General features: G+C 55.9%; 6 protein-coding genes across 6 annotated transcripts; 3 read left to right on the forward strand and 3 right to left on the reverse strand.

Moving 5' to 3' along the window:
- Positions 1-1722: 1722 nt before the first annotated feature.
- Positions 1723-4380, forward strand: AYL99_06615 (hypothetical protein; the record flags this gene model as incomplete). The annotated part of the gene is made up of 1 exon (XM_018838124.1): positions 1723-4380. The coding sequence occupies one exon, from the start codon at positions 1723-1725 to the stop codon at positions 4378-4380; it is 2658 nt and encodes an 885-aa protein (XP_018692684.1).
- Positions 4381-5176: 796 nt separating this feature from the next.
- AYL99_06616 (hypothetical protein) lies at positions 5177-6004 on the forward strand (the record flags this gene model as incomplete). Its single annotated transcript, XM_018838125.1, has 1 exon — positions 5177-6004. The coding sequence occupies one exon, from the start codon at positions 5177-5179 to the stop codon at positions 6002-6004; it is 828 nt and encodes a 275-aa protein (XP_018692685.1).
- Positions 6005-6852: 848 nt separating this feature from the next.
- On the reverse strand, positions 6853-10662 carry AYL99_06617 (hypothetical protein; the record flags this gene model as incomplete). Its single annotated transcript, XM_018838126.1, has 4 exons — positions 6853-9539; positions 9597-9822; positions 9884-10015; positions 10081-10662. 4 exons carry the CDS (start codon positions 10660-10662, stop codon positions 6853-6855), a joined length of 3627 nt encoding a protein of 1208 aa, XP_018692686.1.
- A 725-nt stretch (positions 10663-11387) lies between these two features.
- AYL99_06618 (hypothetical protein) lies at positions 11388-12194 on the forward strand (the record flags this gene model as incomplete). The annotated part of the gene is made up of 3 exons (XM_018838127.1): positions 11388-11585; positions 11652-11918; positions 11985-12194. 3 exons carry the CDS (start codon positions 11388-11390, stop codon positions 12192-12194), a joined length of 675 nt encoding a protein of 224 aa, XP_018692687.1.
- A 316-nt stretch (positions 12195-12510) lies between these two features.
- AYL99_06619 (hypothetical protein) lies at positions 12511-13431 on the reverse strand (the record flags this gene model as incomplete). Its single annotated transcript, XM_018838128.1, has 1 exon — positions 12511-13431. The coding sequence occupies one exon, from the start codon at positions 13429-13431 to the stop codon at positions 12511-12513; it is 921 nt and encodes a 306-aa protein (XP_018692688.1).
- Positions 13432-14351: 920 nt separating this feature from the next.
- Positions 14352-15776, reverse strand: AYL99_06620 (hypothetical protein; the record flags this gene model as incomplete). Its single annotated transcript, XM_018838129.1, has 1 exon — positions 14352-15776. One exon carries the CDS (start codon positions 15774-15776, stop codon positions 14352-14354), a length of 1425 nt encoding a protein of 474 aa, XP_018692689.1.
- Between the last annotated feature and the right edge of the window lie 233 nt (positions 15777-16009).

The raw sequence follows: 16009 nt of genomic DNA on the forward strand, positions 1-16009 counted from the left end.
AAAGTTGCGCGCAGACCTGCTGAATGTGGGACTGATTCGGACAGAACTGTGTGATAGCTGCTCGCTTCCATTCTTGTCGACCAAGATGATATTATTATGTGGAAACCAGAGGAGGATGACTAGTTCGGACAGTGGCCCATGATTCTCTTGTGTACTTATGCCAATATCGGTTCACATGTTTCTCGTCCTGTTTCAAGTCCAGTGGGGGAGTGTGCATTTTCCCAGCAGGGCGAGCCTTGTACTCGGGAGATGGATGGCCTTACAACACAGAGCCGTTGAGGGTTCTTATAGGTCTGGGGTCCTTGGAGAGGTCACAGCACCAACTGTCGATCCTCTGAGTCTTGCTGCTCACAGGACAACAGGGAGGGATCACCAGGCACACAGGCCAACCTTGCACCCAGCATTCCATCTCGCTGGGTTTCCGAACCAGGAGAACTCGCCCCACACAGTTGGACCGGCGGAAGTCGCCTCAATCGATAGTATCTATAATAACCCAGATCCTTTATCGAGGGAGCCGAGGTTGCTTCTGTCAGACCCACGCCCCTTAGGGCTCACTAGACCCTGAGACTCATGTCATTTAACGAGTTTATTCTGCAACTAAACTGATAATAGGCTTGAGTCGATCATGATGGCTGATAAGGCTGGCGGGCGACCAGTTACAGGTGGCCGTGGCCAGTTTACAGGAGTCATGCATCCTGCATCCTGCATCCGATCTTTGCTTGTCCTCTTAGCTGTGTCTCCCCTGGTCCTCTGGTCCATCACCCGCTGCCGTTGCAGCCGCCGCCACCACCACCACCAATACCACCACCGCCCCCAAGTCTATCCAGTTACGAGCAACGAACGACATCATCTGTGCTGCAGAAACAAATCAATCAGTCGACGGCCACAACAGGAGTCACGGGGGGCTCGTCACCATCACCCTCACCCTCACCCTCACCGTACGGTTCCTCACACAGGGTGCAATCCAGGGCGGGCACACGCTCTCCCCTGTTCAGGCCACCCTCATTCTCCCACCGGTCCCTCATTTCGTCAGCGAACGTTGAGGGAGGCGTCTTAAAAAAGTGTAAAAAGGAGGGCGGATGTGAGAAAACTCAAACTGCGTTCATACACCCGCGTGGGAGAAACCATGCACCATTGGGTCTAGGAAGATGGGCTTTCACGACTACTTCCCCCCTGTTTAGGAGAGATAAGGTGTGTGTCTTGTGTCTCTGTTTGTCCTTTCGGCTTACTACATCCTACCACCATGTTATCTGGCGAGCTGGTCCCGAACAGTTCTCCCTTTGCCTCCCTCCTTTAGTAGCAGGTCGAACCCCCACTCCAGCAAACCGCCGTCATCAATGTCTCTATCTCCTTCGTTCCCGGCGCCACGGCTTGCCATGCGAGGATCTGTGGCCACTCCACACCCGTTCTCGCGACCTGGCGTTCCCAATTCGAGCCAAATAAGACACCAGGATTCCCCATCCTTCGATCTATCCCGACCTCTTCCCCGGTTTCATCTCCTGTAGAGTAAGCATCGTTGCTGCCCTTTTGTCTCCGACAATCCCTCTTTGGTTCCTGCTAGTCATGTCCACTGCCCACTTTCCACGTGTGTGCTCCGAACCCCTGCTGTCCTGGCCGGATGCTCTCCGATAAGACTATGGCTCACTTGCTAGTCACCGACTCAAAACCTCGCATTGATCCTTTTCCTATCGTCCCTGCTCACGAGGGCCAATCCTCGGAACCATGTCGTTGTGGACAGATGAGCGTGTGGACGAAACAGTCACCTCCGCCTATGTCCATTCTCACCTGCGTGCAGATGAACAGGAATATCTTCAGCGGCCATTGTACTTTGGCGGGGACCTAACCGACGATACCTATTTGGACTGGATCCTGACCAGAGCAAAGCGCTTCTTCCTCATCTTGGTTGCCACTGGGGTACCTGATCAGATTTTCGGCATCATCGATGACTCGTACGATGATGAAGATCTGCCCATCATCGAGCAAGCTGTCCCCGATCTCCGACTGTCCTTTCAGCCCGACAGGTCTTTGGACAGACGTTTCTACAAGACCCAGTTCCGGTTTCTGACGCGAATTGTCGGGGAGGGGGAACATATCCGGTACGCAGACGAAGAAACAGTCCCGGTCGTCCCTCTGAGTTTGAAGTCGGTGGTCCTCTCACTCAGTCACGAAGGGACCGACCGAGTTCGGTTACCGTCCGACAACCAAAGGGTTTTCATTCGCCGTCGCATCGTCCTCGAGGCCCCCCTCACGGAGGAGGAGATCTTGAATGAAATCGCCGCGAGCAGGAGACTCTGTCACCAACATATTGTGTCTGTGTTTGGCTCTTACCTCCATCAAGGCGCGTTCAATGTCATCTCCGCCCCAGCCCCCGAGTGGACCCTGAAGACATTTCTCACCGATACTCCGAAAAGCTTTGGTGCTCTCCCGAAGTCTGAGCGACGACGAATCCTGATCAATTGGCCACACTGCTTGGCTAGCGCGGTAGCCTGGCTACATGAAAACTGTGAATTTCATGGAGGCATTCGCCCCTCCAACATCCAGGTTGACGACTCCTTCTGCATCTCCTTAGGCCTGCTGGACGGAGACGGGTTGCTTCGTCAGAGGCCTCGCCATGACGACATCGAAGCGTATCAGTACGGTCCGCCCGAGCGTTGGAAGCGAGCGGTGACCGTGCAAAGCACCGGCTCTGCCGCCCTATCGCTTCCCTCTGGCGGGAGAACGGGCCGCAAGGTGGGTGGAAACCCACGGTTGAACTCCTCGGACGGCAGGAATGCGGCAAGAAGCAGGTCGGCTTCGTCCGGAGCAACGTATACATTTCAACCCACATCAAGAGGAGGGTACGCAAGGCTCCGCTTGAGTGCAGCCATGAGTCCGGACGCGCCGCCTCAGCCTTTTAGCCGTGTCAGGGACATGCCGTCTCCGACCGACACCCGATCGGTTTCAACCCAAGATACAGCACGGTTTGGCATCGACCCGATCGTCCCAGGACGGGCGCCCTCCATTCTGTCGTCCACCAGTTCCAATGGCAAGAACACGTCCTCGCTCAACAATCCAATCTTCGTATCGGCACCCGAGGGCCGAAGCGCCGTCGTTCAGACGTGGCAGTCCGTGGAACAGGACATGTTCGCGTCCGACGTATTTTCACTCGGGGCGGTGATCATGGACGTCCTGAATCTTCTCTGCAAACGCAGCTATGGCTCGTTCTCCCGGCATCGATCTTCCAAAAATCGGATGGCTGGCCGTGGTGGTGGCCTAGCGGATGCGAGCTTCCACGCCAACCTTGGCCAGGTCTTCTTGTGGGCTCAGAGTCTCCAAAATGAAGCCGAAAAGAAGGCGAAAAAGGATGAGGGCCAGGTATATCATGCCGTCGGCCCTGTGGTGCAGCTTATTCTTCAGTGTCTCGAACGAGATCCCTCCGCCCGTCTGACTAGTCCTCAGCTGCAGCAAAAACTGGGCGACCTGATTCGTCGCTTTGCCAGTGTCGATAGACTCCACTGTGCGACTCACGAGAGACTAGAGAGCAAGGCAGTGACCACCAATATTCCGATCCGGGAGAAGAAACCCCGGCAGGGAGGATCGGACAGCGACAATCCACGGAGGAATGTCCGTCAAGCTTCTCGCACTGCGCGATCTCTCACAAGAGAGCAACGACAGCATCGAGAGCATGCCATGCTTCTGGATGGTCCCATGGTCCACTCGCCCATCAGCCACACGCCTCCAAGCGCAATCGCGACGCCAGCAGCAACTTCTGCCAGTTCGCTATTGTCGTTCAATTTTGACGGCGTGTCCGACACGGTGGTGGCCGACAGTCCGCATTCCCGCGATCATTCCCTGCACCGCAATGCTCGTCGCGCAGAGGCGGCTGTCCTTCCAAATCAAGTCCCTTGGTCCAATGAACTCGACACACCCAGACAGAAGCACTGGCACAACTGGCACAACAACGACAGCCAAGTGGATCCCCGACTGTCGTTTGGGGAGTCGATTGAGACCGGTGCCTTCACCTACATGAACTACAGCACGAGCGCGTCGTCGGATGAGGGTGTGAAATACTTTCCTCGGCCCCCTTCCGACCCACCCACGAAGCCGCCTCCCAATCGAGATTTGCCTCCAGTGCCATCGTTGCCGGTAGGGGCTCGATCTTTGAAGCCGAAGAAACACGCGCCTGCCATCACGCCATCCAGTAGGGATGTTGCCGTGCTCAATCATTTGTCGTCTGTGGCTACTGGCGGACGTCCGCTTCGAGTCGACAGTCTGCCCCAGGCATTGGAAGATGATGTTGTTCACGACACGCTCCGATACATGAGACATGCACACCGGGTGAAGGCATCCTCACGTGGTCGGTCTCGACAGGATCAATACCCGGTCCGAAGAGATGCTTAAAGGGGTTGCTGACGGAGGACTTGTGGGGGGGCGCAGAGAAAGGGTGGACTTTTTCATTTGTACCCACCAACTCGGCCACTTATGATGCGACGAGCGTTGTTCTGAGTTCATGACGGATGTATTGGGGGAGACGATATGGGAGATGCCCTCCTGGACTAAGACTCACCGACCACGAGTTCAGACAACTTCTGACACTTTCGACACTTTCGACACTCTCGGGTCTGCCACGTTGCGCATTGGCGTCCCGTCATCTGTACTACCACCTCGCTTCGCCGACGTGAAAAGCATAATCATCCTTTCACCAGCGTGCATTTACTCAGCATCATTTTTGCATCAACAAGTGCTTCCTTACATGGGTAGGTAGACCTCCTGGTATCCGAAATAGAAAAAGCATTGCCATTTCCAAGACTATTGGCTGATTTGCTGGCTGTATCGATATTCAATCAGAGCAGTATCCTGTTTCATTTGTCCTTGTATGTACTGGACAGTAGGTGGTGCATTTGCACGTGACAATGATGAGTTGCCAAATTATCTCTGTTTGCGCCGCCGTAGCAGTCTGTACGGTACACCATTGACCTCTATCTCGCTCCTCATCACGATAACGGACAATGTCGAAGTGAGCGAGACTTCATGTCTACCGTTCTCTATTGATTCTCGGAGTACTGGGCCTCAGCTAGTGGTGAGTGGGGTCCTTCACATTTCCCAGCATCTACGCCCGCGCCAGCGATGTGAACACTGGACCAACCGCTGCACGCCCATCGTCCTGGCAATCCAACCCTCCAACACTTCGAGCGCTATGTCCGAGTCAGCCGTGGCCGAGACTTCATATTCCCACACTCTGACGGCGCGGCCGTACTTTTTCCCCCTGGAAAGCCGCGACACGCGACTCGCCGACGTGGTTTCTCGCCTGCCGAAGCTCCCCGCCGAAATCCGCTGGGCCGTGTTCGCACACGCCTTTGACGGCAACCGGGTCGCCGTCACCGCCCCCTCGGGATGCTACTGCTTCTCCGCGGCGACGGGCCCTTACCGCGCGGACCACCAGTGGCTCCTGCAGTCGGCGCCGCCGGGGCAGGTGCGGCAGGAGGCCCAGCGCGTCTTCGTCCAGGTCGCCATCTGGGAGCCGCACTGTAAGCACGCCCTGCACGCGTTCGTGAGCCGAATGACGGCCCTGCACCGGCTGGGCGATGTCCGCCATGTGCGGCTGAACGTCTTCGAACTCGAGTCGACGTGGGCCCTGCATCTGGACGAATTTCCCAACCTGCGCACGGCCACGTTCGCTCCCAACCCCAAAAGCTGGACCATCACGATTCCCCAGCTCGCGGACTCGGCCGAGCTCTCGGATGCGAACGTCATGTCGAAGGTCTGGGATGTCCTGGAGTCCCGAGACGGGTACGGCCCCGTCCGAGAGGCGTTCAAGCAGAAGACGCGCCGTTATCGCATGTTGTTTGTGTTTCCGATCCGTTTCCACCTGCCGGAACGGCCGTCACGGGGTTGTCGTCGTGGTCGTACTAATGCGTCTGCCCCCAGGTGGCAGTTGAGCGTCTGGCGGGCTAATCTGGACACGGGTACCATCGAGCGCGACTGGCAGGAGGTCCATCTGGTTCAAGAAGCGACGCTGGATTGAAGATCCAGGCGTGTGCTTTCGCTGATTCTACCTTTTCTACGCAGATATTGGACATGTTCGTGTCACCCTTGTCCTCCGATGGATGACGAGACAGCTGTGGCTCTTGGCTGGGGATAAAGAGAAGCATATCGAATGATGGATTAAGGGCGAACCCATTGACCTTTGAAATATCAAACACGGCTAACGCGGCAGCATCCACGAAGTCAACGAACGGGGGACCATCGCCCATCAATGCTTCCTGCAGCCTAGACAGGGAGGTATGTACATAAGGGCCAGAGACTTTCATATGCCATGTGAAAGGATTTTCCACGCCGTCACACGGTTCACACGCAGCCTTCTCCTAGTACTAAAGCACGCCCTATCTCGGGAATGACTCTGAGCTGAGCACACTGCCCTCCATGGTCTCGATGATTTTCCAATAGAGAGGGGTGTAAATGACCGAGATATTTCTGTCCCATTACTGAAGACCAGTCCCGTTGAAGTGATCACTACGATTCCGACTCCTCAGCGGACCAGAAGCATTCATCACTGCTGGCAACTTTCGCGTCTCAGCCTTCGTCGGCAGGCCGTAGGATGATATTCAGCATGTTTTTTCTCTCTGGAGACTGAAACGACGTGAGCGTGCGGAGAGAATCATCACATCTCGTCCTGAGTAACCCATCCACGTATGCCTACGTAGCCTTGTTCGAACAGAGATGTCCAGTCCCAAAAGCCTCTAGAACCACGACCTTTACCCCTACCAACCCTATCAAAGTGACCGCCCTACCTCTCTCTCTCTCTCTCCGGTGGAATAAATACCAACTGCTGTCTGTCGCCTTCTGAGTAGCTCCCACTCAGGACATATGCACCTAGAGAGCTATGCCGGCGAGAGAGCAAAGGGTTTCCAAGATCTTGGGGCCCAGCTCCTCGACCTCCACAGGATCTACCAGCGCAGGGCGCCCGTCTTGGATTTTCAGGGCGCGGCGAGGGTCGGCACCACCAACTTCCACGAGAACGCGGCACATGGCTGTGTCGCCATATCTAGCAGCCATTCGGAGCGGTTCTCCCCAGCCGTTGTGCTCGTCTGTCGAATCTGCCTCCACATCCGCATGGCCCTGGTTTAGCAAGATCGTTGCCGACTCCAGCCGCCCGGATGTTGCCTGTCCCCCAAAGATCACCAGGTGTAGCGGTGTGTCGCCATTCTTGTTTCTTTGGTTCACGCCTTCTGGGAAGTGCGAAACCAGGAGAGACACCACCTCCGGGTTGCACCAGCGCGCTGCTCGGTGGAGAACGTTGTACCCATGAGAGTCGCGGTGCTGAAGATGGGCCTCGATGCCTTGTTGATTCAGGAGATACCGGAGCACCTCGACGCGGTTGTACCAGGCTGCTTCCCCAACTGACTGGTGATAGTCGGGAGGCTTGATATCTCGTCGGGCATCTCGGAGGAGTTCATCTCTCATCGCCGGATTGCGAGCCGCCTCTTCAAAAAGTCTTTCGATCATGGGGAGGCAACCATAGCTCACGGCCAAACACAAGAGTTCGTTGCCCCACTGTTGCTGGACCAGGACGTCATCACAAATGTCGAATATAAGATCAAAGCAACTAGCCCACGGCTTCGATTTCTTATCCGAAGAAGCCCACTCCGCCATGAGTACATGAAAGATGCCGATATTTCGAATCTGTGGTCCTACCCTCGCATGCCGGAAGAGTATAGATAGTCGAGAGATATCACCCCACCAGATGATTTGCTCGATGGATCGCTTGACGGAATCGAATAGAAATTCCTTGCCACCGAGGTCGATCGTGTTGTCTTCTAAAAGCCTTATCAGTGCGACCTCTGGCCCGTGTACCGACACGATGGTTAGCGGATCTTGGGGGTGGCTGTTATAGAACTTCGGCGTGATCGTGCAATCTGGACGGCAATTTTGCCCAGTCCAGTTTTGCAATCTTTTCGAACCTGCTGTGCACAGCTTCACAATGTCGGATGTGGGCGGCAGGCGTTCTGGTGCGCTCACCTTGAAGTGATCTGGCCAGAAGCAGGACGAATAGACGAAAAATTCGCCGAATCCGCGCTCCGCAGGGTCGTAGTAGTTCTCTGTGCCATCTGTCCCGTTTCCAGGGCCTTGATGCGCTCCTGATGAGTCTGCTTGCCCGCTATCATCACTGGCATCGTCAAACGCTGCGAATCCGGCCATTTCGTCGAAGCTTTGGACTGTTTCTTGCTCTTCTGAAAACAGATCGGTTTGATCAAATTCACTCAGAAGCAGATATTTGACACATGCGTGTAGGAGAGAGGCTTGCAGTTCAGGCTGTCGTCGCCGGATGCGTTGTTTATCAATGTCTTCAGCAGTAGTCTGCGGGTGACCCCAATCACAAGGAGCATGTCGCAAGATCAGTTCTTTCAAGGACTGATGCACAAGCGTTACCTGCCTTTTCTTGACGTCCTCGAGGTCGATCTGTGGTAAGAAAGGCTGCAGCAAGCCCAACGCCCTTTCTCCGTCCACCGAGTCTTTGAGCTCTTCCAGGGTCTCGATCTCTGCACAAGGATCGTTCAATGCAATAGCCCAAGCCAACTCCAGTATGCTTATGGGCCTCTGAGCTACTGCTAGAATCTCTAGTGCGCTCGTGACCAGTTGCTCGTTGGTAGGGTCGTCTCCAGTTTGATGAGCGAACACCTTCGCATATAGTTGCGACAGCCCAGCTGGAGATGGAATATCTGCCAAAAACTTTCTCATGGGACCAACTGCCTTAATCTGCCGCCTTTTGATGAGTTCAATCGTAAATCTGACCCAAATGGCACTTCCCTGCGCCAATTTGGAAAGCCTTTCGGCCACAAGCGACTGAATGACAGGAGGAAATTCACTTAGGGATTGCTGAACAATTCTTTCAACCATGACTGTATCCCGCTCCAGAGTAGGGTTCCACCGAATCTGGGCGGCGGCTTGCAGAAGATTTTCGATTCCTTCCTGAGGCCGAGAGGAGAAGAAGACTTTCAGTCTATGCGCTTTGTCTGAGAGGCTGGTGAGCAGAGCGATCAGCTCGCGCTGCGACTCGCTGTCGCACTCGTCCAGACCGTCAATGACCACAAATAGTTCTCGGTCGAGACTCTCGACAGAGGTTGACAGGAAGTTCCCTAGATCCTCGGAGGACTGTGCCGGATCGCGGCCTTCGGATTTCCCGGTTTTTTCGTGCCATCTGTCGAACTCGACCTTGAGACCTTCTTGCTGGTCGAGTAATTGTAGGATGAGGCTCGAATAGATGTAGAGTGCCTTCCCTCTTTCATCGGTGACGCAGTAATGGTAGCATACAAGAGGCCGAGGCAACTTGTTTCTATTCATGCGGATTAGCTCTTCAATCACATGTGCCGTAATAACTGTTTTGCCACAACCCATGTGGCCAAAGAGGACCAACTGGCTGGAAGTCGTCGCATTGTACCATTTGATGAATTTGGGCTCCTCCTCTATCCATTTGCAAGCATCAACAGCTCGAAGCCGACGAAGCTGAGTGTGGACCTCGCTCCGTTGCTTATATTTGTCGACGCCTAGAAGCTTCTGAACTGCGATGGGCCTTAGCTTCCTCCTGATGCGGCGTATCTCCTCGGTGAGCAACTTACTCTTATTGTCTTGAAGCAGTTTTTTGATGTCTGTGACAAGCTCTAATGTTGCATTCCCAATCCTGTCTCGCAGAAGAGCGGCATGCTGGAGAAATTCCGAGATAATGGTCGGCAGGCGCTGGTTGAGTTGGCCACAAACCAGTGCAAGTATAAAAGCCTTGCTGGTCAATATCTCCAGGGCGGCAATGTAAAAGCTCAAAAGATCCTTGTACACTGGAACAAGAGCCTAGAAGGTCTTGGTCAGAGTTCAAGAGGGATTGTCGAGGCCTACATAGTCATGGACGAACCTTGTGAATACCATTATCGGCATCTAATTTCTGTCCGAGAGTATCGCAATCGTCGATGATGGCGACGTGCTCTAGCATGCTGATGATCTGAGCATTCAAGGAGTCTTCCGCACCGCAGATGCCAATAGCAATCTGTCCCGAACGGTTATTTTCCAGTTGGGGGGTCTGCAGGTGTCTGCAGGAGGAAGGGAACTCACTGCCGTCACGCAGGTCACAACTCCAACGGCCGTTGACGCAGTAGGCTCAATACTAGCGAGAGGGCTTGCCATATCCAAGGCCAATTTGAAATTCTTGAGTGGCGCCTGCAATCTTCGCAGTCCCCGCCGGAAAAGCGAGTCCCCTGCGAGTTCCTCGTTGGTCTCTTGCAGGTTTGTCAAGAGCGACTCAATTTTGTCGCCTTTCGATATCACACTCGCCACTTCATCGCCAAAACCGGACAGCGCCTCCCGGTATGCGGCGCTCCACATGTCCGTAGATCCAACACCGGCTGCATTGTTCTTAGCAACAACAGTACTTCCGGCTTGGGCGGTGTGATCGACTGGGGGTGTCTTGGACAGCGTGGGCGGCGGCACGCTAGGTGCGTAGGCGTTGCGCACAGACGCAGCAGTATTTCTCCCTCTATCGGGTTCTGAATTGACCCTCGGATTGCATTGAGGTTGTTTTGGAGATGGCTCCCTCGACTTGGAGCGCCCTCTCCACTTGTCCAGCAAAGAGATGCTTCTCGACCTGCACTGATTTGCCACACTGAGGTGGAGCTGGGAGGATAGCCCCGAAGACATGGAAATATTCTTCCTCCTTGGGTCACAGGCGACTTCGGATGGCGATGAGCATTTCGTTCTGGTAGGGAGGCTGTATTTGACACCGCAGCCACTTCTTCTTCTTCTTCGTCGTCGTCGAGTGTTCTTCGGCTCCACTGCATACAGCGTGCCACATTTGGTGTAATGGAGCTGGTGGCTTCGGCATGATAACTGGCAGCTGCTCGACGGTCAGAGGCGTCCTTATGAACGGCATGCAGTGGACCATAATTAGCCGCCGAGTTGTGGCAATTCAAACCTGAAATGGCGCCGACTCTCAGATCGGGAGCCGGGGACATGTAAGACATAGTACGGGAGTACCTTTGATTTGAGCGGTAAGCGAGATTGCAAATGGTGCGGCTGAGCCTTGACTCTGGTTCTCGATTGATATGTGACCGATAGACGCAGTAAGGCCGCCAAGGCAATGTAATGACCGTCACGCTAGTCCGTCAACACTACGTCGAGACGTCTAAGCGCCCTGTGCAAGCCTCACTGCCTCACTGCCTCACTGCCTCACCATCCTGACCGTTGTTGATGTGACCCTCGGCCCCTTTTTTCGACTGGGTTTCATCTGTGAAGAGCACGACGAGCGGGTTTGCAAAAGAGGCCTAGCCCCATCGCCGAAACACTGCCCGGCGTCAGTCACCGCAACCCCAAACATCATCGCCCCTCTCACGCTGGTGGTCTCTCCAGCACCAGCGGCGGTGGCAATGTCCGAAGCCGAGTTAAAGCGCCTCGCTCGTTCCGAGTACTGGGATGAGCGTTACGCCAAGGTTGGCCCGGACGAGCAGGTTCACGAGTGGTTTCGGACTTTCAACGATCTCGAGCCCTTTTTGGACCGGCATCTTTTCCAGGTCCGCGCCCCAGAGACGGCGCCTACGATCCTCCACCTGGGATCAGGAGACAGCGTGAGGTGTTCCTTGGCGCCCGGACCCCCTGGGCGAGGGGTGCTCCCGGCTGACTTTCGGTGACAGACAATTCCCGAAGACCTCTCAAGAAGAGGGTACAAGGACCAAATTTGCGTCGACTTCTCGCCTGTGGTGGTAGCGGCCATGTCGAAGCGGCACCAGGATGTCGAGGGCATCACTTGGCAGCACGCCGACGTCCGCCAGATGGATCAGATCCCGTCCGAGTCGGTAGACGTGGCGTTTGACAAGGGCACATTGGATGCGATGATCCACGGGAGCCCTTGGGATCCGCCCGCGGAGGTTCGTGATAATACTGGTCGATATATCCGAGAGGTACGTTTTGAGCGTCTCTGTGGACGTGGTGTTGTTGTGGGAAATTCACATCTCTTGCCCATCCAGGTCTTTCGCGTGCTCAAACCCGACGCGACCTTTATTTATGTAACATACCGGCAGCCTCACTTTATCAAACCTCTCCTCAACTGTGACGGGGTGAAATGGGATATCAAGGTGGATATATTGGGAGGTTCTGAGAGCTCTCTGGATTATCACGGCTTTATTCTCAGCAAGGCTACGACATCAGAGGTAGGCTCTGCAGAGGCCCAGACGTAGTGTCTATCCAATACCTCATGTCCAATGCTCCCCCGAAGTCGCCCCGTGCTACGGTTCGATAATCGTCCAAAGATGGTCTGGGGCCTTGGTCTTCTCCTGCGGAAGTCGTCACAAGGTGCTTTCATTACTCGGACATGGTTGAAATCGCCAGTGTCCTCTTGGCGCCTCGTCGCTCCTGGTTCTTCATCTCAAACGGTGTTGGGTATGTCGGTCCTTAAAGCACGATGGGGGTGGTACAGGCATATCACGCGTATTACACTGAACGAAAAAGGGAAGGGGTCAAGCACAGTTCGGGGCATATAATATATATATATAGTCACATCCTCTCAATCCTCTCCAGCTCGCCCATCGTGTACTCCCATACTTTCTGGCGCGCTGCGTCCACGTCCATCTCCTCGTCCCCACCGCCGCTGTCCTGGATCTCCTGGATCACTGCCACAACGCTCGAGTCCGCATTGACGAGGTACACGCCACTCCCCAACACGCCGTCGCTGCCCTGCTGGATTAAAGTCCCGACCGCGCGCTCGGGGTCCTGGACGCGCCGGAACCGCCCGTTCGTCGCGGCGAAGAGGACCCGCTCGCCCGCCTCGTCCACGTTCACGTCGTCGAGGCCGGCGTCCACTCGAAGCAACACGATCTTGTCGTTCTCCGGCTGCCGGGCTAGGTGCTCGAAAAACAACGTCGTCATCATGCCGACGTCGTTCATCTCGAGCAGGCTCGCGTCCCTGCCCCCGCCGCCGCCGGCCGACAACACGCTGACCACGCGCGGCGACCGTGCTCGACGGAGCAGCGGCAGCAGCGTGACCAGGATGCGCATATGTGGCGCGTAGTAGCGTGCGGAGGTGGCGGACGACGCCATGATGAGAATGTCCACCCTAGGCGGGTCCGCGGCGACGATGGCCTGCGCGGCGTCCTGCGCGCTCGACACCCGTGCCAAATCCCCCGTGGAAGCAATCGGGACGAGCGTCGCGGACTGATTGAGACTCTGCACGGCCGCGACGAGCGAATGGAGGCCTTCATGGTCCCCTTCCGCCACGAGATAGATGGTCGGACACGACGTGTGGCGCAGCACCGCCCGCAGCGTCGCCAGCCCAATGATTCCGATCCCGTCGTTCGTACCGCCGCCGCCGCCGCTGCTGCTGCTGCTGCTGCTGGACCCGACCAAGACGCACACGGGCCCGCTGCCGGGGCTGAGCAGCGACGTGTTGTTGAGGAGGATGTCCTCGAAGGGGACCATCTTAGACGTGGAGTTTTGATAGAAGTGGGTGACCACGCGCTGCTGGTTATGCAGTCAGTAAGTAGACAGATGACTGGTCGACGACGATGTCGGTAGGCCGTCAGATTGCAGTGATTTGACTCAAGGTGGGTGTGTGTGTGTGCGTGTGTGTGTGTGTGTGTGTGTGTGATAGATATACAAGATATAACCACGAACCTTCAAGAGCTTATGTGCACAAAGCAACCCGTCATCGCCCATGAGAAGTCGCTGGCGTCACCATAAAAAATCGCTGACCCATCTACCCACTGCATAGAAGGAGGTACGTAGGTATCACCCAATGTAAGTAGGAGAATGATTACGTATACAGCGATGACGAAGTATGAGATCTCGTATTCATTATGCTAGGCGTGGAATCAAGCCGGCGCAACATCCTCCGCCGTCCTATTAGAATCTTTATCTTATATTATATACAGAGTAGGTCGATATATTCTCCGTCATTGGATAGATCGATCCCTTTTACTTCTTTCTAAGTAATACAGAACATCCCCTGGTTCCCTTTCCTTAGTCCACGACCCATCCACCACCCTCATACACACACACATACACATGTACACGGTGTGTTCATATACCTTCTGCATTCGTATACAGTCTTGAAATATACATCCCTTCTCATCACCACCCACGACTCTGTGTGTGGTGCCGTGAAATGCCCAGGCCGCTTTGAGCAGGTCTTACCCCTTGCTGCACCCACACACGGGAGGTTCGGTGGTGGGAATGAAGCTGGCGCAGTATCAAGGAGTCTGTCCATTCGTGACGACAGAATCGCCTGAGCCAGCCAAGCAAGCATCCAAGCAACCCACCCTCTCGTCGTCCTTTTTGGGGCAATCGATGTATCCAGTCTCCCGTGAAGGAACGCCTGACGCTCTCCCCGCTCTAATCGCTCAGGAAACTCTGACCGAGACGGCAGCTGCATTGTCGACGCGACCGAAAAACACCCCGGGTATATATGTTTCTTCTCCATGTCCACCGCCGTCGCCGCCGCCGCAGCGAGCGAGGCCCGGCGCGCCAAAGCTCCATCGCACAGCCGTCGCGACCAGGACCGTGATTTCGTGGCCAGAGGAGATGCGCTCCCAGGGGAAGAAGAATCCGTGCGACGTGGTCACGCACGCGGGACTTCCAGTAAAGCCCATGGCTCGCAGCGCGGCGTATGCTGATTCCGGGAGGGATTCTCCTCCCGATGCCACGGACACGACGAATTTACTGGCGGCGAGCCACGCCCGCACACACTCTTTGGCACTCTCATTGACGGACGAGATCCCCAGCGACATCATCAGCTCCAGATACAAGGATCCCCCCTCCTCATAGCCTGGCTGGCCCTCACCGTAGCAGTGCCAGGGTAAGATGGCCGGGAGATGATCTCCAGCCACGGGACGCCAGCGCTTCGACGTGTCATGGTCCCGCGGCGCGGCCGAGTACATGAACGAGTAGTCGCCCTTGCGCTCACACAGGGCCATGAACGCCTCGCAGGGATCCTGTCGGACAGGGGGCAACAAGGAGCTGGGGCGCTCGGTGCTGATGGCGCCCATCATGGCGTAGAAATGATCTTCCTGGCGGTGCTGTGTGCGCCGGTCCATGTTCGCCATGACCTGCAGCGCCGCGCGCTCCGTGTACCCGGCCAGCAGGTGCTCGGCGATCAGGTCCTCGAATGCGTCGAGTCGCGGGTAGCGCTGCCTCCTGTCGCCCGCGGGGATCGAGCCGTCAAGGCGCGTCAGCGTGTAGCCTAGACAGTTCAGGAAATGACTGCCGGGGACGAGGATGGACCCCTGAGACTCCTCGCAGGTGATGGAGAGGACCTTGCTGTTCGCGGCCTCCTGGTACGTCCACGCGCGCGACACCCATTCCTCCCGCTCCAGGACGTCGAGATGCACCGGGTCGACGAGGCGGTCGGACGTGCTCATATGCTCGAGCACGGGGCGGGCGGCCGCCGACAGCACCACGACGACCTCCTCCGCCCGCGAGTAGATGTACCCCATGCTCTCCAGCGTGTGGGCCCTCTCGGGTGTCGTCGTCGTGGTATCGCCAACAGGCACGCAGAACGCGTCGATCCAGATGCGTGTGCAGGACGGGCGGTATCCAACCACGGCGTTGAGGGCGGGTATGGTGCGGTCGGAAATATCGTACGACGGGTGGAAGGGGCTGGATAATCGCCTTTCGCCCCAAGTGTACGAGACGCAAATGAACCGTATGTCTTCAGCGTCAAGGGTGTCTAAGTCGTGGGCAGTCAGTTTCCAACGCAACCCATCGATCTCGATGGAGCCTTCTTGTCCGCCCTCCTCGGGGACTTGGCTGAGAAGATACAGCTGCATTGAGAGATCTGCTCGTAGGAGAGTTACTGTGAGGATTTGGAATGGAGACCCTTCAATGATAGAAACACTTTGGCATTGCACAACGCACACAGTTGTCCTGGATGTGTGGTTGTCGGTTGCGTAGGGTTATACGAGAAGAGAGGCTGGCTGTCTGCCTGGTCAAACTCCTTGGTGGGCAAGGCCGAAATCAAGCCTAGTACGTAGACACTAGCCTGGCGAGCGAGCCTTTCTAC

This window comes from Fonsecaea erecta (genome assembly GCF_001651985.1).
Source record: "Fonsecaea erecta strain CBS 125763 chromosome Unknown Scaff5, whole genome shotgun sequence".
NCBI classification, from domain to species: domain Eukaryota; kingdom Fungi; phylum Ascomycota; class Eurotiomycetes; order Chaetothyriales; family Herpotrichiellaceae; genus Fonsecaea; species Fonsecaea erecta.